The sequence below is a fragment of the Misgurnus anguillicaudatus genome, chromosome 2 (assembly GCF_027580225.2).
Source record: "Misgurnus anguillicaudatus chromosome 2, ASM2758022v2, whole genome shotgun sequence".
NCBI classification, from domain to species: Eukaryota; Metazoa; Chordata; class Actinopteri; order Cypriniformes; family Cobitidae; genus Misgurnus; species Misgurnus anguillicaudatus.
This window is the reverse complement of record NC_073338.2, coordinates 17358890-17382452: the sequence shown is the minus strand read 5'-3', so window position 1 is coordinate 17382452 and position 23563 is coordinate 17358890. Positions and strand designations below refer to the sequence as shown.

Below are 23563 nucleotides of genomic sequence, written 5' to 3'. Positions count from 1 at the left end.
AAACAATACGTAAGACAACAATTGTTTGAAAACAACTAATATCATGCTGATAAAAACATGCTGATTTAGGTGGTTTATTTTTTATGCTACTATATATCACTACGCAAATGCGATTACAGTACAGAATATATACGACCTAAACTGCTTATTAGTTAATGTTTATAATATAATAATTTCATAAGCTCATGTCTCTATTTAGTGCGTAAAAAGCGATATATTAATATTTTTATAAAACGAAAACAATACTGAATACATGTAATAGTTTAATGTGTCTATTATGGTTTGTTCAAATAACTTACTATGTGTTGAATTAGAAAGATGCTGCTGACTGTCGGACCGCATGAAGCTTGATGTGTTGCCATAAAAACTCAAACAAGTCAATTAAAATTGCAGTTTAAAAAAAACTCACACCAGAGGAACAGTTGTGACATTTTAAACCATCACCTGAAAAGGTTAAAAACACGAAGTCTTGGTCTATTCCATGTACAAACACTTGACTGACTTTCCCATTGTAAAGATACTGCTATGTCTCTGTGCTTTTATATTTGTGCATTGACCCGTCACCTCCGATCAACAACATGAAATGATTGAATATATCTTCATAAAAATATATTAGGCCACTTCTTAATTTCATCCTCCCACTGGGTCATACATGGCAGATGAAGTAAATATTTAAATATTAAATGTTTAAATCATGTTTTATGCGTGCCCCCATGACAATGTTTTCTACCGGCCGGCCAGCTATTAAAACGGATGTCTCGCCCAAAAAGGATAATGTGTCATATCTCTTACTGGAATTAGTCACGGCATCGTGCTGGACTCTTTTGATTGTTCACCCGTAATCTGAAACAGATTTTTCTCTCTAGTTTAATAGTAGTTTACAAGATTTGGTTGGCTCTTTGCTGCATAGGTGTTGCTTTAATATGACCATGCCAGTTTGCCCAGTCTGACCACAAATATAAAATGAACCCAAGCAAGGCGTGTGCTCAAACCACAACTCAACTATGAAATTACACCCACATGCGAACATGAAATGTTTATTAAAAGGGGCAGTATTTTCCAGTCGTGACAGAGGTATAAGCTTTAAATAGTCCAAATGTTTAGAGTAACCTAACTTTTTATTGCATTATAGAGAATTGGTTGAACTGTGGTTGATATCATGTTAGAACTTGATTTTAAATGAAACTGTAAATCTGAAGTTTTTTGCATGACATTTCTGAAACTCGGTTTGTAAAAAAGATTAAACAAAGTTGGTCATTGGTATATACAAAAGTGTTGTATATAATTTTCTTCCCAATGATGTAAATTAATTAACTCTTTCTCAACAAGACACAATACACAAACTGCAAGGCTGTGTTATTAATGTGATGTGCATTTGTGTATTAAGGTGAATTACAAAGGTACGCTAAAATTGGTTTTCAACATGTATGTTATGTGTGTTCCTATAGGCTATTCATTACACAGTCATTTTTATCTAAAGCATTTAACATTTTGTCCAAGGAGCCAACTTTAAGTGTAATCTACAGAGCAATGGAACATCATGTATAAACATATTGATAATAAAAAGTATGGACTGAATGCACTGTAAGTCACTGTGGATAAATGTGGCATCAATGTATATCAATGTAATGTATTTGTTCTTTTTTAGTTTTTATTTTTAAACCAAGGAGAGAAAATAAAGTGAAATTGTGTCTGTCCATGGCCTCTAGGTGGCACTATAGTCAACAGGGAGGAGTTCAACCGCAGAAACTATAATGATGCTTCTCAATGACACGTATGAAAGTTTAGAAAACACAGACTATTCATAGCCAGCTAGGCTTACTTTTCCCTTACGCAATAGCGCCAACCTGAAGTGTATTAAATATATATATTTAGAAATGTTACATTCGTTAAAGGAGCAGCATCGCGAGGACAGAAGAAAATAAACAGACGGATCATTGTGTGTTTGGTAAATACGTCAACGTTACCTCAGAGTCGCATGGCACAGAGTGTTGGAGGAATAGATGGGGAAAAGCATCTGCTCCAGACGACAGAGGAGATTATTTCAGATTTGCTTATTCCTGCTCTTCATCTGTGGTACAGTGTGCGCTTTCATGATCTCATATGAGATGCATAAAGAGCTGAAACAGACAGAAGCGACTGCTTTACAGTATCAGCAGCATCAGGAGTCACTGTCTGCGCAGCTGCAAGGTAAACGCGAGCACTCCAAGAAAACACGTTATTCACGTTATTAAAGTGTTTTTATGTTTAGTGAGGGGTTTTCCACATTATTAAAGCTTATCAGGAAATTTCTACTGCAAATGTTTTTGTTATTATATTATTATTAACCATATTATTTGGCTTGAAATAATTTAATTATAACAATAATAATAATGACACTTTTTAAATGGCTAACGTTACTGATGATAATAATAATATTTTTATTATCATAATTATTATTATTATTTTGTTAATAAAAATAATAATAATTATTATTATTGTTAATGTTTAATAATAATTTAATATTTAATGTTACACGGCTTTCAGGAATCCTTGATTCTGATTGGTCAGTCATGTTAGCAGGCTATTTCTGATATACACGTATATCTAAATATATAAATCTTATAAAAATGTATGTATATACTTGTTTAAAAGCCTCATAAATGTAACGGTTTGATTGGAAACATATTGCTAATGCATATCTTATAAAACAATAATAAAATGTAACAAAATAAATGAAAAAAAAGTTTAATAATGAGTTAAGTTGCAGTTGTTTTCTTTATATTTCATAATTTCTTTATCTATCTACTATGAAGCTGTTTTGCAACAATGCAAATTTGTAAAAAACAACAACATATAAATATGAATTTAATTTAAAATGTTATAATTTTCCTAATAATGCTAATATTAAATCGGCACACACAAGGTTTTATTTCAGTCTTGTCTTTTGAATGGGGTTCTTTGAGAGCCACTAGGTAACACTTTATTGAGATTTCTCACTTCTCCGTGTCATATTGAAGAAGGGCTACTATGTTCATGTTTACTCTCTCTTCCCCTTTCTGTCTCCTTTCAGTGGTTTATGAGCATCATTCAAAACTAGAGAAATCTCTTCAGAAAGAGAGACTCGAGCACAAGAAGACTGAAGAGGGTAATGTCATTACCACCATCATTGATTTCCTAATATACACAAGCCACTCGATCTGGATGTGATTTCAATAATAATATATAATAAATCTGCTGACTGCTGTGTCCTGAAGTGTTTATTAAAGTCTTTATTCATTTTCAATGCATCATAGAGTTCCTGCTCTTTAAACGGGAAACGCAGAAGACCCTCAACAAAGAAAAGGTGAGAGCAGATCATGCACGTTAGAGCATTTTACGTTTACATTTATGCATTTGGCAGACACTCTTATCTAAAGTAACATGGTATATGTTTTCATGTGAGTTCCCTGGGAATCGATCCCACAACCTTTGTGCTCTACCAACTGAGCTACAGGAACAAACAAGCAGGTTTTATTATAATGATCTGTAAACGCTGACTGAGCTGTTTTTTGCTGTCATGTTTTAAAGATGCATAATAAATTATTATGTCGTTTTTTGTTCTACAAATCAGCAAGATTCCACCAGTCGACTGAATGTTTTGCAGACACAGCACCAAATACTGCAGGTGAGATGGGTTTACTAGTGGAAGTTATCCAAAAGCATTTTAAAAGCAACTAAAATATTTATTGTGCCAACTGTATCCAGAGAGAATGACTAAGTGTGATTTCAGAGTATGAAAATTTGTTTTGGATAAATTTGTCTTTTTTTGTGATTGAATCAGTCCCAGCATGAAGACTTAAAGATGCAATATTATGAACTTCAGAAGAAGAACCAGAATCAAGGGGAGAATCATGAACGAATCATAGATGAGCACAGACAAGAATTGGATCACCTGCATAGAGAGAAAGAGGTTGAAATATCTCAACTCAAAGGTAGGGAAACCAGAACGATGCTTTTGAGTTGGTCTGTACTAAACTTTCAGAAAAGGTACAAAAGCTATCACTAAGGCCACACATGCATTTCAATATAAAACACACTTCACTTTACACTTTTGTTAGACTCCCTAATCGCCCCGTTTATCCTTTGCAGAGAATGTGTACAACCTTCAAGTGGAGAACAAACAACTGAGGAAAGCTCATCAGGACATCTACACACAGATGCTTGACGTGCGGGTCAGAATATCAGTACTTCAGTAAAGAAAGCCGTGTATTTCTTTCAAGACTGCATAAAGCAATAATTTTTTCTTCACCATCACAGGAACAGCACAAGAACCTGAAGGCTTCAAAAGATCATCTTACACTCACTTTAGAAGATCATAAAAATGCACTTGTGGCAGCACAGGTAACACACAGTACTGATCAATGCTTTATGGATAACCGTGATCACAATGTATTTGTGTGTATTTGAGAACATCTGTCAATGCACACTGCAGCATTTTTAACATTGTTGGATGTGTTTTTATTTAAATGTAGCATGCTTGAGCTATCCCCATACTTATTCTTAAAGCATCCATAACATACGCTGTTTTTGTGTATTTGATGTTAATCTGGAGTACCTATAGAGTAGTATTACACCCTTTATATCTCCGAAGAGTCTTTAGTTTTATCAGATTTATAAAAGACAGATTAGCTTAACCGATTCTTTCCGATAACGTACAGATAATTTTGTAAGGAGGAGTTATGAAGGAGCGAGTCACGAGTCAACACTTTATACAACACTGACTGGATAACTTATGATTCACTACATGTTTGTGTCGTTTATATAATATGCACTTACGCGCCTATTTCCAACATAACACAGAAGTTTTACTTAACCCATGCAACTCATTACTCGGTCAAGACTTTTCAATGAAATCCAGTGTTAGACAAACACACACACAAAACTCCGCTGCTACCCCGGATAAACAAACTATATCCACCGTTTCCATAAGGCTGGCTTTCTTATCCTTACATCCAAAAACACACTTCAGGCTCTATCACACACCCAGCGCAATGCGCAACGCAAGTGTCTTTTGCTAGTTTCAACCTGGCGCAATGATCATTTTCACGTTTAATGCCACGTTGTTTAAATAGCAAATGCATTTGCGCCCTATTTTGCGGCCATGGGCGTTCTGGTCTGAAAACAAGGTGTGTAAACTAAAATGGACTACGCCATTGACCAACAATGGTCTAAAGTCAATTGCTCAATATGTTTTTGTTATTTAAAGAGCGCGTTAGTAATATGCGCCTAAACGGAACGACAACGCAGTTTTGCTTATCACATACATGAATGTGCAGCAGCACAAAAACGCTTTTAAATATGAAAGATTGAAGGATTGAAATGTAAAAGATTATTATTGAGTCTTTTAGACAATTATGAGACGTTAGAAGGCGTAAAGAGCTGCTTCACTTGTAGCCTGGTAAGTAAATAAATGCTTTGCTTTAAACAAATGCATCTATTTTTAAATGTTTTTTAAATGATTTATTGTATATGATGACTGTGTACCTGTGGATATGCTGGGATGAGAAACATTTTAAGTAATGATTTTTAAAAATCATATGGCGCTGTCTGAGTGAAGAAATGCTTCGGCTCTCCGCACGTTTGTAAATTCTTTATCTCTTGTTTGTATTTTTAGAGTACAAACCTTTTCTTGCATATTTGCAAATTATTTTATGAGATTACAATGATTATGTAGGATATTAATACATTTACAGCTATTCAAAGCCTGCTATTTGTACTTCTATGACAAAAAGGAAAAGGCTTTTAAAGGTTTTAATCCAAAAAATTTAAATTTCAATAAAAATAAAAACAACACATTTTTTAATATCAATCTTAAACTGGGGGTCTTCATCTTCCGCTTAGTTTTTCAGTTTACAAAGTCTGTCATCTAAATAGGGATTAGACATGGCGCCAGCGAAACTGGCTTTTAAAGGGGATGAGAGATAATTGACTCTCATTGGTTTATTGCACGTTACGCCCAAAAACACACCCATTACTTATTAGGAGAATATGAACAACCCTTTTCGACCGTGCTCTCGGCGCACAAACCATTTTTTCCGTCCTTAAATTAGCAAAAGTGGCATCGGATATGCCCGTTTAGACACCGTGCGCTTTAGACAACGCGCTTAGATCGTTAAAATAGGGCCCTTCTCTTTCGTGCCATTGTTGAGTCTTGATATAAAACAAAGCTGTCGCGTGAATTGATGCTTGTAACTTATGCTGAGTCCCAATTCGCCTACTTATACTACGACCTAAAAGTATGTACTGTTTTTGTGAGGAAAACGTACATACTTTTGAGTGTGTATCAAAAGAGTATGCACGTTCTGGGACATACTTCGATGAAGTCATGCAATGTGAACAAAAATGTGGTTGCCTAGTTACGCACACCACGACTGTAAACAATATTTCATTAATTCTTATAACTTATGTCCAATATAATTATATTTACTATTCCCATCTTCTTTTCTTGTCGTTTTTTTTCACAATACATTTTACAATGTGTTCTACCAAGTTGAGGAGTGAAGCAGAGCGTCATTAGACCCAAACGCAGGTCGTTTGGGAGGCGGGTGGTTCTGACGTTCATGTCAATGTATGTAACGAAAGCTACTTATTTTAAAGTCAAAATATTTAAAGTTTATAGAATAACTATTGTTTAACGTATTTTATACTTAATTTTATACGTATATAACTCAAAAATACCCAGATGAAAATGAACCATGCTTTTACTATAGTAAAGTGTAATAACCATGTTTCTTTCGTTGAACTAATAAAGTTAACGTTTGTACACCCAGTATTACTACAATACGCAAGAGGGTCAGTGTGGTTAAGCTCCTCCCTCCCGCACGCAATGGGTTGTGGGCAATATTAGCCGTTAGAGTGTGCATTGATCTGCACTTCGAATTCTAACCGGAAATAGTAGACCATCCGGGTATCTTTGGGATACTCATTTCAACGTACTACGACATACTAATTCTAGTTTTGCATACTATTTAGGATGGATAGTATGCGAATTGGGACTCAGCATTAGTGTCCTCGGTTCTCTCCCGCTGATTGACGTGTGGGCGTGGTTTTCCAGGGCAAGTGCCCATAAAAAGAAATTCTACGTATGGCTTACCTCTGAAACGTCAGCTGGATCCGTAATCTAAAAAAACTTTCTGAAACTTGTATGAAACCTGGCAAAGTGCATTCAGCACAGAAATACTCTGTAACGCGTCCAACTGGTTTTTTGACACTTGCATTTGTTTAGCATGAGGAAACCAACTCTTAGGGCTCTATCTTACACCCGGCGCAATGCAGCGCAATGCGCGACGCAAGTGTCTTTCGCTAGTTTCCACCCTAATTTTCACGTTTAGCGCCGCGTTGTTTAAATAGCAAATGCATTTGCGCCCCCTTTTGCGCCCATGGCGTTCTGGTCTGAAAATGAGGTGTGTTCAGGTGCATTGTTGGCGCGTTGCTATTTTGAGGCAACTAAAATAGACTACGCCATTGAACAACAAAAACCTGGTCTAAAGTCTAAAGTCAATGGCGCAATGTGTTTTATGTTATTTAAAGAGCGCATTAGTAAAATGCGCCTATAAACGGGAGGACAACGCGGGTTTGCTTATCACAAAGTACATGAATGCGCAGCAGCACAAAAAATGCTTTTAAATATGAAAGATTAAAGGATTGAATTTAAGAGATTATTATTGAGTCTCTTGGACATATTTATAAATGAGGACTGATTATGAGACGTTATAAGGCACAAAGAGCTGCTTTACCTGCAGCCTGGTAAGTAAATAAATGCTTTGCTTTGAACAAATGCGTCTGTTTTTAAATGTTTTTTTTTTTAATGCTACCTCACGGATTTATTGTATATGATGTACCTGTGGATATGGTGAGATGAGAAACATTTGTAAGTAATGCTTAAAAAAACTCTTTGCTAAAAAACCGCTGTCCAAAGTGCTGAAACGTGAGGAGAGCCGTTTGTAATTTCTTTATCTCCTGTTTGTTACAAATAAAGTATTTTTAGAGTACAAACCTTTCTTACATACTTGTAAATTATGTTTTGATGATATTGGATAGCCATACATTTAAAGCAATTACAAGCCTGCTTTTTTACTTCCATGACTAAAAGAAAACGGGTTTTAAAGGTTTTAATAAAAAAATAACAATTTCAATACAAGTGAAAAACAACACAATTATTTAACATTAATCTTAAACTGGGGATATTCTAGCTCCGCTTAGTTTTTCAGTTTACAAAGTCCGTCATCTAAATAGGGATTAGACATAGCGCCAGCGCAACTTGCTTTTAAAGGGAATGAGAGCTGTGACTCTCATTGGTTTACTGCACGTTACGCCCAAAATACTCCCATTACAATAGGACCTACCCTTTTCGACCATGCGCTCGGTGCAAAAACAATTTTTCCCGTCGTTAAATTAGCAAAAGTGGATTCGGACACGCCCATTTAGACGTTGCGCTGTGCGCTTTAGACAATGCGCTTAGATCGTTAAAATAGGGCCCTTAAACTTTGTTAATAAGTCAGAATGCATGAAATACCGAACTTGAACCTTCCCTTTAATAGGTAAGTCTACATGTTTGGTTTAGTTGTAACTGTTAACAGCATCACTGCTTAACATTCAGACATTTTCTGCATCTCCTAATTATGATTTCATTTGAAATTTCACGCTATAGCCCTAAAAAACTAAATCTAACAAATTAACAATATCAACATCCTGAGTGTGTCTGAAGTCTCATAAATTCTTTACTTATATTTCCCTTCGCCTGCAGGTTCAGATGTAGTCACTAAAGATGTGTTTTTCACCCTGATGGTTGACCCTGTGTGAGGGATGGATGCTCGCAATCTCCTACCATTTTAGCACTGACATTATTCAGTGTATATAAACACAAAGTGCCTTTCTCACACACATACTAACATTTTTTTTTCTCTTTTTCTCTCACATTGCAAACGCCATCATTTTAGTAACAGCATCCCATTATATTAAACTGTCTTCGTAATTTTATAACAATTGTTTTCTGAAGGTTGAATGTATAACGTTTATTACCTCGCATTATGGATTCACCATATTTTCTCCAATGCTGTTTATTTAATTTACATTTAAAGTCCCTCTGTGCTGAGTTGGCATCTTTGTTTAATAGCATCAGGTCTCAGTCTATATGACTTTCATTACCCAACCCATGCATCACAAAGTATCATTTTAGAAATTTTAATCCCATCATTATTCAATGTTTGAATAAAGCTTCAGGTGGATGAGCTGAGGCGATTAAAGGAGAATCGCAATAAAGCATCCAGTGCAGGCCAAGCGGATCAAATTCGTAAATTTGCAACCGAGCGCACCCACAACCACATACTGGAGACGGTAGCGCACAGACACAGACCAAATGAGGAGCAGGATAAAAAACCCAATCAGGTACATCAATAAAACTATGCAATGATAAAAACGTACTCATTATAAGGCTTTTTGCATTCTAAATAAGTGTTTATTAACGCATGGTATGGATTATCTGTAGACATTAATGCAAGGGTTTCACAAATGGATTAATCCTGTATTTTAATCCTCTTTAATTATTCTCACATCTCACTGCAGTTTAAGTATATATTAAAAGCCTTTTGAGTTCGTTTGTAAGCTTTAGGATGAGACAAATTATATACAAAATATAAATATGTGACCCTTTTTGTGAAATAAAGTCTATAATCTAATTATGAGATTATAAGCACCAAAGTTTGATTTCAATCATTGATTTCAATCTTTGACGTCACCTAGATGTCAAGGTTATATTTGTACTTTACATTATATACTGTATGATTGATTTATATAGAAAGACCTTCATTTATTGACCTTGATATATGACCTTTTTCTTCTGTGGAGCACAAGAGTTTTTATTAGCCGAATGTCAAAGCTTTTTTCATACAGTAACAGTGAATAGTGATATCGATTTCCAGTGAATACAGTCTGATACAAACCAATACCACATGCTTTTATATACTGCATAGCAGGTTAGTTTATGATACTTTTTTATCCTTCAATGTCCCCATTCACTTTCATTGTATGCCAGAGAACAGCTCTTAAATTCTGCTAAAAGGTTTGAAACCCATGACCATAGCTAACAGAGGTGTCTTATTATCAGACCGCAGCACAATTTTGGTCATACGGATGTTTCTCCTTTACAGGTGGAGGGATATATGGAGAAGCGAAAAGGATTTTTCCCTCAAGGTGTGTTGGAGATTGAAAATAACAATAAGACCAAAGTGGCAATGAAGCAGCCTCATCAAATTGATATTTTTGCAGAGGAAATGGGGAAGAAAGGGGGAAAAGGCACATCAAAGGATAGAGAAGGAGAGGATGAGAGTAAAAAGCCATTGCTGGAACATTTCTTATCAAACCCAAAAGAGCTGGCCATGAACTCGAACTATACGCTAAGCCAAACCCTGAAGAAACAGATACGGATGGAGCCGCTCCACGGGACTGAAGGACACCTTGGGGCTTTGGATCCAGTTATTGCTGTTGGTGAGGAAAAATATTGTTGTGGCAGGTTTGAGCTTGCTTTCTGACAGTACTATATTGTGAGTTAAGGACTTCATGACAAAAGTCCAATTAGAGGCAGGTTACTGAGTAGGCCTGTATAGCTGAGATGGCTATTCTTGGTCCCTGATGAGTAGAGATTTTGCATTGTTTTGGTACTTTTTTTGCAGATTTTATGTTAACGTGGCACATTAAGTGACTATTTTCTTTTACAAATATTTCTGTTGACATTCAGGGAACGCTGTGAAATCACATGGTGTTATAGCAGGACAAGAAAATGCAAAAGAGGACACTCAACACTATGGCACGGTGTGTATCTAAAAATACAATGTAATATTATTTAGTATGGATGCACAGATAAAAAAATTGTGCTAATACTGATATTTAAATATTTATTGACATCTGTATGGATAGATACAAAGATACATATATTGTGAAACTGCAATTCTGTTTTCATTTTGACCCAATTCAAAATAATCACACAGCATGATGTCTTATGCATTTTGCACATCTTTTAAATCTGCCCTGATCATCAGCTGTTTTAAAACAATCGACCGATAGTGGGGAAAAAAGCTTTTATCTGCTGATACCGATTATAGGCCAAAATTTCGCCGCAACTGTACTATTTCAAAGTTTCTTTGTCATCTTATCTAATACAATATCCTCTGCATATATGAGATCCCCTAGTCTTCACAGAGGAGATATGAACTCCAGAAAGTGGCATAAATCTAATTTGAAAAGATTGATGTTTGGGTTCACACTATTTAAAAGATTAAATTTGTGTCGAATATTTGATTTGGTCCACTTGCACCCTGCATGACTGTGGACAGATCGGATGCAGAGTCATAAATTAAATATTCAATAAAATCAAGCCAATGCAGTGTGAACAGTTCAAACGTCTTCAGTATAACTGCACTTGCTCTGTATGCTCAGTTTAAGGCGGGGTGCGTGATTTTTGAAAAACACTTTGGAAAAGCGAGACGGGCCGAGTACCAAAACACACTTGTAGCCAGTCAGCAGTAAGGGGCGTGTCTACTAATCAACATCGTTGCCTGGGTTGCGTATGTGTGGGGCGGGTCTATCGAAAAGAAGGTCTAGATTCTATTGGGGTAGGGGCGTGTCTGTCTAGGTTATTTCAAATATCAACATTGGCTTTCAGAGATCATGCACCCCGCCTTTAAAAGAATTTAAATTGCAAATAAGTTTCTTAAATCACACTGTATGAGTCGGTTTCCCGGGCAGGGTTTATCCTTGTCCCAGACTAAAATGCTTGTTTGAGCTGCCTTAATTTAAAAACGTCTTAACAAATATCAGTGCCATTGTTTTGTCTCCAGATGCACACCAGTATTGTTTGTTTGTAAAAAAATAGATAAAAAACAGAATAAGAATGAATTTAAAGGTGAAGAAACACAGTATAGATTAATACGAACAATGACAGGCTAAAGAAGACGAGCAGCTGCGGTGAGCGAACAGGATGACAGATTCCTCATCGCTTATTCATGAATGTACTGTAGTGATACTTTGAGTCAGATACCTTTTTATAAAATCCTTTTCTTGAATGGATTTTTATGTTTTTTACCCTGAATATTACAATGCAATTCTGCAAAGTTGGTTTAGTAGTTGGTTATTTAACGTTTAAGGATTAGCTCACCTAAAAAATCGAATTAAAAAATGTTGACCTTGGCTGAAATTACCTGAAATTATAATATAATTCACATTTTGGGATAAACTATCAGTTCCCAGCAAGCAATAGCTATTAGGTAGACCCGATATAGTCCAGCTATGAGTAATACACTTTTACTATGATTAATACACTTTTACTATGAGTAATCCACTTTTTGTAATTTGGTTACATGTCGTTTTTGCCAAAATGACTTAATGCGATTTATGCTGTAATCATGTAAGCAAAGTAAACGGTGTTTGGTTTTATTTATTTATTTTATTTCATTCATTTTTGGATATGGTTACACAACTATAAAATTTACGTTTTTTACTTGTTTTAGCCTATATATTTTTTTAAACACAAAATTGTTTGCTGGGCTTTAATGTTTGAAATGAGCAACACATTATCATCGCATGATCACATTTTCTTTTCACTAGGTGGCAGGCAAACCAGAGCAGGAGGACCACCCGGATGAGGAATATGATGATGCAGAGGATGAGGTGAGGGAACACTGGCATTGATTGACTGGTGTGCTAAAAAAGTGACAAAAATAATAAATTACCTCTTCTCCCCCCACACACTGCATCCTCCGTTAGACTCTTGATGACTCAGTGCATAGAGTGAAAAGAGCAGATGAGGAAGACAATGAAGAAGATCCTTATAATGAGCATAATGGAGCAGAGGTCAGTTAAATGCTCAAGAAAGCTATTCATATCAATCACATTAACCAATGAGTCAGCCACTGTCAGCCATGTCTTCTGAATGTAATGCACTATAATACTGTTCATATAAATTGAGCATACCATGATAAATGTTATAATACCTGTGTAATTACTGAATTGTTTTAGGACCGCAATAGCCTAAACTTAAACAGAAGCGGCAACTGATGGAAATCAAAAAGAGAGCTTTAAAAAAACACTGATCAAAATGGATGAAGAACAACCAATCAAAAGCCTGAGATGTGAAGATCTGCTTCCAGTGTCATATGAGTGGCTAAAAGTGTTATGACGTAACTCATCAAGGTTTTAAGATCACTTGTTTTTCCAACTGACTACCTATGCAGTTTTTTATTTAGTAGGGATTTGTTGAAAAGTTATATTTAATCAAAAAACTGTATCTTATCATTTCACTCTACTAGGACAATATGAACTGACATGTTTCTGAATGAAATATATGTAATGACTCCATAATACTTCTCATATATCAAGAAATGATTTCTTGTAGGTATTTATCCTCAGCTCTGTCTTTTATTTATGTTTAAAGAGTCGGTTTCCCGGACAGGGTTTAGGTTAAGCCAGGACTATGCCTAAGTTATATAAGGGTATTTAACAAACTTTTTTCAACATACCTTTCAAAAAACAATACTGGTGTGTGCATCTTGAGACAAAGCAATGGCACTGATATATGTTATGGCAAGATGTTTTTAAATTATGGCAGCTCAAACATGCATTTTAGTCTGGGACTAGGATAAGCCCTGTCCGGAAAACCACCCCATATGTTGTAATGTAGTAAGACGTGTAGAAAGAGTAAAGCGAGTGATCGAATGATTACTTTTTGTATTTTTCAAGCATTTTTACTCTATGAAAGGCGGAGTGCACAATGGTTGAAAGCCAATGTTGATATTTGAAATCACCTAAACATACACGCCCCTACCCCAATAGAATCTGCACCTTCTTTTGATAGACCTGAACCAACACATACGCAATCCCCGGTAAGGATGTCGGTTAGTAGACACGCCCCTTACTGCTGATTGGCTACAAGTGGGTTTTGGTAATCGGCCCGACTCCCTTTTCCAAAGCGTTTTTTCAAACATTGTGCACTCCGCCTTTAATTTTATTTGAGAGCTTTATTCACATGGTCTTTCTCTGTCACGTATACAATTTTAAAAGTTTGTCTGCTGTACTTTGTTTCACAAACCAAACAAATTTTGTTTTACAAAAATGTTTGTCTTGTTTTTTTCTAATAAACGTCTTATTTAAAAAAACAAAAAAACATAATTGTGTTTTCTATGACACACAAATACCGCGAGAGCGAATACATAGCAGAGTGTTCGAATCGCTCTCGCGGTACTTCAGTGTCATACGCCGATCAGTCTGCTCAGTTCCGCGTGTAGTCGAACACGCCTATTAGCGCAAACGTCTGCGTGCACGCCTATAGAGCGTGCAATCTGATTGGCCGCGGTGCGGAAGTCGTCAACTTTCTTGCAGCTCGAGCAAAAAACTTCCGACTTCCGAAGTGAAAAACAAACATACAGCTAAATTCTGCTAGCTAAGCATCACGGAAGCTATAAGTGTTTATCGCTATATTGTGGATCTCTCAGACTAAGACAAGGTATTTCTGTATAGACTGTAAAGTGATCGAATGAACACATTTGTCCATTTAATAGCCAGTTTGCCCCTGGCAACCTGTGGAAGAGTTAGCTTATATGCTATCTCTTTAAAACATTTGCGCTGTAAGCAAAGCTTGAATAACCACAAAATGTGATGTGTTTAATTCGTCTATGACTGTTTTAAATCGAAAAACAAATAGAACGTTTTGTCTAATAACACAGAGTAGCTATGTAACGTTACATTAGTATCTGCTGCATACCTTGAAATGAACGGGACAGCAAGCTAACTAACCTCGGAGTCGTATTCTTTATGTCGACTTTTGTTTCTAGACCGTATTTTTGTGATACATGACGCGATTTTGTATAGTCTTACTTGTATTACAAACATTTTATGCTGTCACAACAGTATGAGTGAATGTTGATTGAAACACATAGAGTAGGTTGGAGCATTGATGATCAGGTGTAATGCATAAGTCCACCACCCCGCCATAAACACTTTCAAACTTCTCTATTTGAGTCTGCAAGTCTTAATCGAATTGCTTTTTACTGTAAACAAATACATAAAAATAGTACATATACTTGTATATATAATCACAATGTGCATTTTAATTGGGTTTAAACACCATCAACAGTGTTTCTGTAGTTCAATCCCTGCTGAAAAACCAGCATCAAACCAGCATGGACCAGCATGGGAATTATGCTGGTCTATGCTGTTTTAGCTGGTAGTCATCAGCATACCAGCACCAGAACACAACATATGCTGTTATGACCAGCATGGGATGCTGGTGCTAATGCTGGTTTAGCTGGTGCTGATGCTGGTTTGATGCTGGTTTAGCTGGTGCTAATGCTGGTGCTGATGCTGGTTTGATGCTGGTTTAGCTGGTGTTCACTAGAAAACCAGCACCTAAACACAACATATGCTGGTCTTGCTGGTATGCTGTTTTTTTCAGCAGGGATAGGTAGCAACGGTTGTGGTTTTGACTATCAGTGAACACACATACTGATAAAACGTATAACTTGAATGCACTTTGGATAGTTGTGCATGAATGTAAATGTAATTTATTCCTTCTGAAATTGATTGCAGGGCTCTTGAGATATATGTGAGTTATCTGGCTCAACTGCCCAGTTTTACCTGTGTTGGCCTCTCCATTGAGGATGACAATGGAAGAGATGAAGAATGAAGCTGAGACAAATTCGATAGTTTCTATGACTTTATATGCAGTCATGTACCCGGTCTTCAACGAGGTAATCAGATGTATGAATAGTGGCCTATACACATTTGGCAACTGTATATCACTTATATAATTGATATTTAATCAAGTCTGAGAGTATAATACACTGTTTACCGTGTTGTCTGATGTTGAGTTTTTTTAATCTAACAGTTGGGGAGAATAAACCCGTCAGCGGCACAGACGTTGCGGGCAGCATTTATAAAAGTAAGATCTTAAGATTTAATCTCACATATTATCACTCCCAATCTGAGTGTGCTGATACATTTGTGTGTTTAGAGTAACTTCATGAAATCACTCTTATCTGTCATGTTTAATCATATGGTAATATATATTACTCTTTTTATATATGAGGAGCTCAGATGCCTCTGAAATGCCACCTCCATCAAAAAAGAGATAAGGATATTAATAACCGAATGCTCTCGGCACAAATTCATCAAAAACTTAAAATCCGCTTAATCCCGGCATCAGGTCATTAAAAAAATACCGGTTTGTTGTCAGAATCCATTAAATGTCTGATAAAAAAATGCTCATTTACAAGAAAACGTCTGATTTAGGGTTTTTGCATCCAAGCTTTTTCTATGTCTCATACTGTGTTTATTCCTCATAAGGCAGAGAAAGAGAACCCAGGGCTCACACAGGACATCATCATAAAGATACTGGAGAAAAAGAATGTAGAGATCAACTTTACAGAGTCACTACTGCGCATGGCAGCAGATGATGTGGAGGGTAAGAAAACGCATAATCAGCATCTAAAATCGCCTACTTCCATACTACATAGTAGGCGAGGCGGGTATGTTCAAATTTATAGTTTTCAAAAAGTACTTGGATGACCTACTACTTCTGCATACATTTTTAGTTATGCATTAGTTGGACACTTTACTGTCCCGTGATGCCAGGTGAGCTGAAGAGCCACCAAATTTAAATACTGGAATTCTTTGAACCTGACGGCTCTTTAAAGGAAAACGCCACAGTTTTTAAATATTTTACTATGTTTTAACCTCAACTTAGATGAATTAATACATACCCATCTTTTATCAGTGTGTGCACTTAATCTTTGTACAAAGCGTTGTGAATGTGTTGGCATTTGGCCTGGCCCCATTCATTCCTTGGGGTCCAAACGGGTATGAATTTAGAAGAGAGCTGTCGTGTATGGCGGAAGAGCACTTATTTTGCAGCACTTGGACCTCGGCGCGCAGTAACATCATCACTCCTAACTACTCCCCCTCTTGCTCAAACTTCTGTAAATATTGCTGCGTCTGAGGTCGAAGTGCTGCAAACTAAAGTCCAATTTATAGTCGTGCGTAAGGTCTACGCCGTAGGTCGGGGATGGGCGGCTTTGGTCCTGGAGGGCCGGTGTCCTGCAGAGTTTATGGTTGGAGCTGGGCTCTGCAGGACACCGGCCCTTTGGGAGCGAAGTTGCCCATCCCTGCCGTAGGTTATCAGTAGTTTCTGCGTAGCCTGACGTGCACCTTGCCAAATTTTTAACAGGGCGTCAGTTCTTTGCGACCCGCAAGTGTTGTGATTAGATTGGTCCACTAGAAACCCTCCCGTCAGGTAAAAAAAACTGCGTCAGGTATTTCCGTTAGCGACGGTGAGAACAAAGATGGGCCAAGTTGAGGAGTGACTTAACTCAAACTGCAACATTAAGGGCTCGTTATAGTTGTGCGTAAGTCCTACGATGTAGCCGCGACGGCGTAGGTTCCACGTCGGTTTTCATTTATACTTTTGCGTCGTCCTCCGCGTCAACGTGCAAACACACGAGCAAACCGCTTGTAGGCAGTATCCACGTGTGTAACCACAGTAGCAGCGCGACCGTCAGAGAAGAAGCAGCTTGGCACGTTAACCCTCAAACGAAGAAGAAACAGAAACTTGTTGTGTATGATTTGAGAAGACCAGCAATGATGGAAGTAAATAAACAGCGACTTTTGTTGCAATTTGAGTTAAATCACTATGACGCAGTTTTTTACCTGACGGGAGGGGTTCTGGTGGAATTTTTGCGAGGTGCACGTCAGGCTACGCAGAGCTACGCACAGGCTACGGATAGCCTATGCACGACTATAAATCGCCCTTAAGTTGCGGTTTATTTACTTCCATCACTGCTGGTCTTCTCAAAACATACACAACATGTGCTGTTTCTTCTTCGTTTGTGATTTAAACTTGCTAAGCTGCTTCTTCATTGACAGTCGCACTGGTACTGTGGTTACATATGTGGATACTGCCTACCAGCGGTCTGCATGTGTGTTTGCACGTTGACGCAGACAACGACGCAGAAGTATATATGAACATGTAGCCTACGCCATGGCTGCTACGCCGTAGGATGTAAGCAACACCTGTAATGAGCCCTTAAGTGCTCTTCCGGCATACAATATAGTTCTCATTTTTTATCTGCTCAAAAAATCGCCACGTTTTATTTTGTGCCACAATACTTTTTTTTGTGCCACCATACTTACTCGCGTAACTACTCATGTAACAGTCTTTAAATAGGGAAACCATGGAAGTGTTTGGTGGCTTCTGGGTTCATCCCTGTTTGGATCCTGGGGAATGAATGGGGCTAGGCTAAATGCTAACTTTGTAAAATGCTAAAATATTGTAAATCTGTTTTCCTTTAAGTGATTTAAATACCAAAAATGTGTCCCTCATGATTTAATTGTACTTGTTAGACAACGCACATGAAAATAATAGTCACGTGATTCATTGTGATTACATCATAGTTTAAATGACATACAGGTCACATGACAACGAAAACATGGCAGAAGCAGTATATATACTGAACTCACACATACTGTTTTACCAAAAAAGCAGTTGGTACTTCATCTAATTCAGTCATAGTATGCAATTTCAGATGCAGCTATAATCTGTTTTTGCCAGCAGCTTTCATTTATTGTATACTGAACAGCACTGCAGTAACACTTGAAATATTTATGTGTATCTTCCTCACGCATTTCACAGAGTACTTGATTGTAAGACCAGAGCAGGAATTTCACGACCTGAATGAGAAAGCAAGAGCCCTCAAACAGATCTTGAGCAGAATCCCAGATGAGATCAACGACAGGGTGCGCTTTCTACAAACCATAAAGTGAGCATCTTCTCCTTTTTCTCTGCGTAAGGCGAGGTGTTAAAGAAACAGTTGACTAAGATCAGATAATGACATTCAATTATATATTTGTGGGGGAGTTATCCCTTTAAAGATCTGGGGTGATAATTGAATGGTTAAACTCTCTATAGATCATGACACTTAACCCTGGGTCTCTCCAGAGGGATGGACCCTGTTACAAGTGCACACGCAAGTCACTTTGGATTAAAGCATCTGCTATGTACTTCTTAGAGTAATGATCACCCACTAACTATTTAAATCTCTTGGAGCCTATAGATTTTTCTTCCTTATAGCTTTGCATAGTCTAGTGCTTTAGCTTTAATCAGTTAGCCAACAATGAACTGACTAAACAGTCTCACATGGCTAACAATTACACAAATGCAGGAGATGACAAAATGTGAAAGATCTGTATACATTTTAATGGGGCTCATCTCAGAGTCTGACTGCTGAGTCAGTGCTTCACCAGTCATAAATGTATTCATCACTTCCGACCTCTCTCTCTGATTTCCACAGAGACATAGCCAGTGCTATAAAGGAACTGCTGGACACAGTCAACAATGTGTTTAAGAAATATCAGTATCAAAATCGCAGGGTAAGTGTGTCAGAAAGAGTAAGGAAACTGTATGTGATTGTTTAAGTGGTGGTGTGGAATTGCCTTTGTCATTCAAGTTTGTGACTAAAATGAAAACGGTTAATATAAAATGTATTTTTCTAGGCACTTGAACACCAAAAGAAAGAATTTGTGAAGTACTCCAAAAGCTTCAGTGATACGCTGAAAACGTACTTTAAAGATGGAAAGTAAGCAAACGGGCAGTAACAGATATGTAATGATCATGTTAAAGCAATACTCTAGCCAAATATTAAAATCACCCTCAAGCGGTCCGAGATACATGTGTCCATCATCTTTCAGACGAACACATGTAAAGTTGTTTTAGGAAATGTCCTTGCCTTGTGTTTCACATGTAATGCACACAAAAATGTTCCAAAAGCACACATTTCACATGTGATCACATGTGTTTTCTCACATGTAAAATTGGTGTGGTTAACATGTGATCACATGTGAAAAACATGTGAAATTCATGTGTTTTTTCTTGGATCCAAGAGGTTAATATGGGTCTTTTGCGGGTAATCAATTCCATATTCTAAAAAAAATATCCATAATTTAAACTTTATAAACTATAATAACTAGCTTCTGGTAACGACAACTTCTTGGACTTGCGCATTTGGCGCATGTTTCCTTTGGAAGCTCGGCCTTTTTCAAATAAGCCAGCAGCTAGCGTTTTTTTCGCGCTGAAAGCGACGCTTTGCGGTTTTTCCACGCTCAGCTCTGAGTGCCGAGAGTTGAAAGTAGGGATGCACCGATATAGAAATTTTGGCCGATACCGATAACTCTTTATATTTGGGGGCCGATAACCGATATATATATATATATGCCGATAAATATTCATATTATTTTCACAATAAAAAACTCCCAGACCACGGACATCTTGTCTTTGCGCTAGCCTAGCATACTCTTCTTAAGCTGCAACACGTGTCATCTTCGTGCTATGTCACAGAATCAAAACTCCACATGGCCAGCAATGAGCAAGTGAAGTGAAATTCAACAAACCAAAATAATCCATCATTTATCGGCTTTCATTTATCGGCCTAATTTTGCTATCAGACCGATAACCGATAATATTAAAAATAAGCAGTTATCGGCCGATAACGATATGTCGGCCGATATATAGTGCATCCCTAGTTGAAAGAGATTCAACTTTGGGTGAAAAGCTCAGTTCGTCAGTGCCAGTTGAGGAGGGGCGGGACAAGTGTCACAACAACCAACCGGCTCACAGCTCAAGTATCACATCTACCAAGCACTCGGCTGAAGAAAGCTGGTGCTCAGCTGAAAAAAACTGCTGACATTCTGCGTCCTTTCAGCCGCGTAAAAAAAGCTTTGGTGTGTCCCGCCCCTTACTGCGCAACGTACCCATGGCGCCGTTACCGGAATATTTGCAGAAATATAATATATGGATATTTTTTTACACAATCGCATCGATTACCTGCAGAAGACCTTTATGGACACATTGGAGCCGTGTGGATTACCTCTGTGAAGGATGGATGCACTTATTGGGGGTCTAGCGTCGGGGGTTGTTGCCAGATCCCAGATTTCTACAAATGTGAACTTGGAAGAGCAAGGACATTTACTAAAACGGCTCCAAATAGGCTCGTCTGAAAGATCATGGACAAACGCATCTTGCTAGCTGTTTACACTTGGCATTAACATGCGTTTCATCGATCGGATCACAAGTGGACAACGTTAATGCCAGGTGTGAACGGTGTTCAAAAGTTTTGAGCTCGTCCACTTTCGACCACTTTCAACCACATTCAGCAACACACGACTGCCTTCTCTCCGTCCATTTATCTAATCTGAGGTACTGAACACAATGTTTTACGTCTTTTCTGACTTCTGGCGTGAACACACGGTGTACAGCGCTATTTTTAGCCTTTCATTGATAAAACTAAAGCGGCTGATCTCCGCAGTTTCATTTGGCAAGCATGTGAAAGTTGCACAATCCTATTTCATCAATTGCGCTGAAAATTCAGAGAAAGCTCTAACATATGCAACACAGTTTTTTGTACATGTATGTTTACTTAAACACAAGCACAGACTCTGACATAATATTAGTTCACGTCCATATAAACTCATCATTACTCCCACTCGCGTTTAAATGACAGTGGAGAGACTCGCCCACAGTCTTGACAGACCACCCCCTCACAGTATTCAGGACAGAATTGGTCGAAAGTGGACAAAAGAGACGGATTTAAATACCAGGTGTAAACGTGATGTGTCTCCCTCGTCCACTTGTGATCCGATCGATGAAAACACATCTTAATACCAAGTGTAAACAGCCCCTCGGATTGCTTGAGGGTGAGTAAATAATTAGGTAATTTTGATATTTGGCTGGAGTATCCCTTTAAATAGACACCTGTTGGCAGTATCCTGATCTTTAACTTTTTTTCTCACCTCGCAGGGCAATAAACGTCTTCAACAGTGCCAACAGGCTAATCCACCAAACTAACTTGATACTACAAACCTTCAAAACCGTCGCCTAAGAGACAAAAAATTAGTGCTGTATGCAGGGATGTGAAATTGAGATGTATGCGGGGATGTGGAAGCAGTTATATGTAATATACATTGTTTTCATCTTTTAAACTATAATTTATAAACTTTGCCTCATTTGAAGGAACTTGGAATGAGGAGTTCAAGACAAAATGCTATTTTTCCTCCTATCTTAATAATCACGACTCTTCTTGACTTCATTATGTTCCAGTCACATGAAAGCCAAAAGACTTTACGCCTTAAAGTGTCATTCAGCATTCCATATACGAACGTGTAAATATTGGTATTCATTCTTTTGACATTCAGGCATAATGAATGAGAAATTTAAATGATGTATTTAACAGATATTTGGTTATAAATGTTCAATAAATAGTTTCCAAATGTTGACATTTTTAATATTTTCTGTCCTTGGAGCTTTTGATTTATTCACAAAAAAGATGCACAAAGGAATAAAAAAAGTTGAATCTCGTAATGTCCATTACAAATCAGAGCTAATGGAAGAGTTGTTTGCGTTTAAGTGGATATTAAATGATCTACGTAATGAGTAAAGACAGAAGAAGCTGTACTGGGCTGAGTGCAATGTAATTGTGTGGCATGACTTTATCATAATAGTTCTTTTTATCTTAAGGACAGAATATACTCTATCCTTTAAAGTTTATTGTCTGAAATATTTGTTTTGATCTTAGAAACATTTTGACCTGAAGGCATACTTGAAATGAATTATTTGAACATAAATGTACCCAGCAAGCCATGGCCGTCATTTCACCATCTAGACCGGCTATAAATAACCCACGTCTAGCCAAAATAAACTTGAATTTAGTTACATTTTATAATAACTTGTGAGATGTATGATATTCCATCATGTTAGCAAAGTGAACAGTGATTACAATTTCTTTGGTTTCATTAAATTTCCACCGACAGCCCAAATTTTGCCTTGTTTTAGCGTAGACATCTGGGCCGTGTTTGGACGGCTATTTGACGTCTTTTAAATGCAAATTTGCTTGTTGGGGTAATGCCTTATATTAGCAGAAATTAATAGTGCCAACATATTTTTTTTCATACAACAGTGCATTTAAAATGTTTTGAAAATGGATGACCAAATGAAGAAAAAATAATGATAAATATTGAGACCTTAAGAAGCTGCTTGATAAAATGCCAAGAGTACCTTTTTTTTTTTACAAATTACAAGTAAAGTCACTACATTGAAGATAAAACGTAACAGTAAAAAGTTATTTTGGATGTTTTTAGTCAAAACAATTCCCATAGTTACATTTGATGAGTTTACTATTGTTGTAAAATGTGTAAAAAAAATAAAAGAATAATTTAACATAAACTAATCCATAATTCAAGTCCAAGCTTGTCCCACAACATTCATGTAATACTAATATGAATCATCCTATATAGACAGGTTTTCTTCCCCAGTTTTTTTTTTGCATGTTGAAATCCGTAAGACAAAAGCATAAGTGACTGCCAAGGCGGGGCGACAGCGAACCATTTATTACCGACTCTAAATAGAAAGCCCAAGGCCCACACAGACACATTACTGCTGCTGCTGTAATAATAACTAATGATGCTCTTTTAGGCTCAGCGATTCGTCTGGTGAATACTGTTTTGTCTGATT

General features: G+C 37.2%; 2 protein-coding genes across 3 annotated transcripts; both read left to right on the top strand.

Annotated features, from left to right (window-relative positions):
- Positions 1-1515: 1515 nt before the first annotated feature.
- On the top strand, positions 1516-14171 carry golim4b (golgi integral membrane protein 4b). 2 transcript variants are annotated; one of them, XM_055201715.2, is made up of 14 exons: positions 1516-2190; positions 3053-3127; positions 3276-3325; positions 3593-3646; positions 3803-3953; positions 4111-4187; positions 4279-4362; positions 9238-9408; positions 10170-10212; positions 10288-10506; positions 10757-10830; positions 12622-12684; positions 12781-12867; positions 13033-14171. In XM_055201715.2, the coding sequence occupies exons 1-14, from the start codon at positions 2004-2006 to the stop codon at positions 13069-13071; spliced, it is 1374 nt and encodes a 457-aa protein (XP_055057690.1). In that variant the 5' UTR covers positions 1516-2003; the 3' UTR covers positions 13072-14171. The 2 variants fall into 2 exon arrangements, with proteins under 2 accessions (XP_055057690.1, XP_055057689.1); XM_055201714.2 differs by having other exon boundaries at positions 1519-2190; positions 4111-4193; positions 13033-14170.
- Positions 14172-14356: 185 nt separating this feature from the next.
- pdcd10b (programmed cell death 10b) lies at positions 14357-22327 on the top strand. Its single transcript, XM_055201717.2, has 8 exons — positions 14357-14515; positions 15598-15758; positions 15896-15949; positions 16354-16471; positions 18695-18821; positions 19353-19431; positions 19555-19637; positions 21854-22327. Exons 2-8 carry the CDS (start codon positions 15669-15671, stop codon positions 21933-21935), a joined length of 633 nt encoding a protein of 210 aa, XP_055057692.1. The 5' UTR covers positions 14357-14515; positions 15598-15668; the 3' UTR covers positions 21936-22327.
- The last annotated feature ends 1236 nt before the right edge of the window (positions 22328-23563 follow it).

Excerpts from the sequence above, each read along its gene's own strand:
- golim4b (XM_055201714.2), top strand. The coding sequence starts at position 2,004 with ATGGGGAAAAGCATCTGCTCCAGACGACAGAGGAGATTATTTCAGATT. Across the intron at positions 3,954-4,110 it reads TGAAATATCTCAACTCAAAG|AGAATGTGTACAACCTTCAA; the intron begins GTAGGGAAACCA and ends TATCCTTTGCAG. Across the intron at positions 9,409-10,169 it reads AGGATAAAAAACCCAATCAG|GTGGAGGGATATATGGAGAA; the intron begins GTACATCAATAA and ends TCTCCTTTACAG.
- pdcd10b (XM_055201717.2), top strand. The coding sequence starts at position 15,669 with ATGACAATGGAAGAGATGAAGAATGAAGCTGAGACAAATTCGATAGTT. Across the intron at positions 15,759-15,895 it reads TGTACCCGGTCTTCAACGAG|TTGGGGAGAATAAACCCGTC; the intron begins GTAATCAGATGT and ends TTAATCTAACAG. Across the intron at positions 18,822-19,352 it reads CGCTTTCTACAAACCATAAA|AGACATAGCCAGTGCTATAA; the intron begins GTGAGCATCTTC and ends TGATTTCCACAG.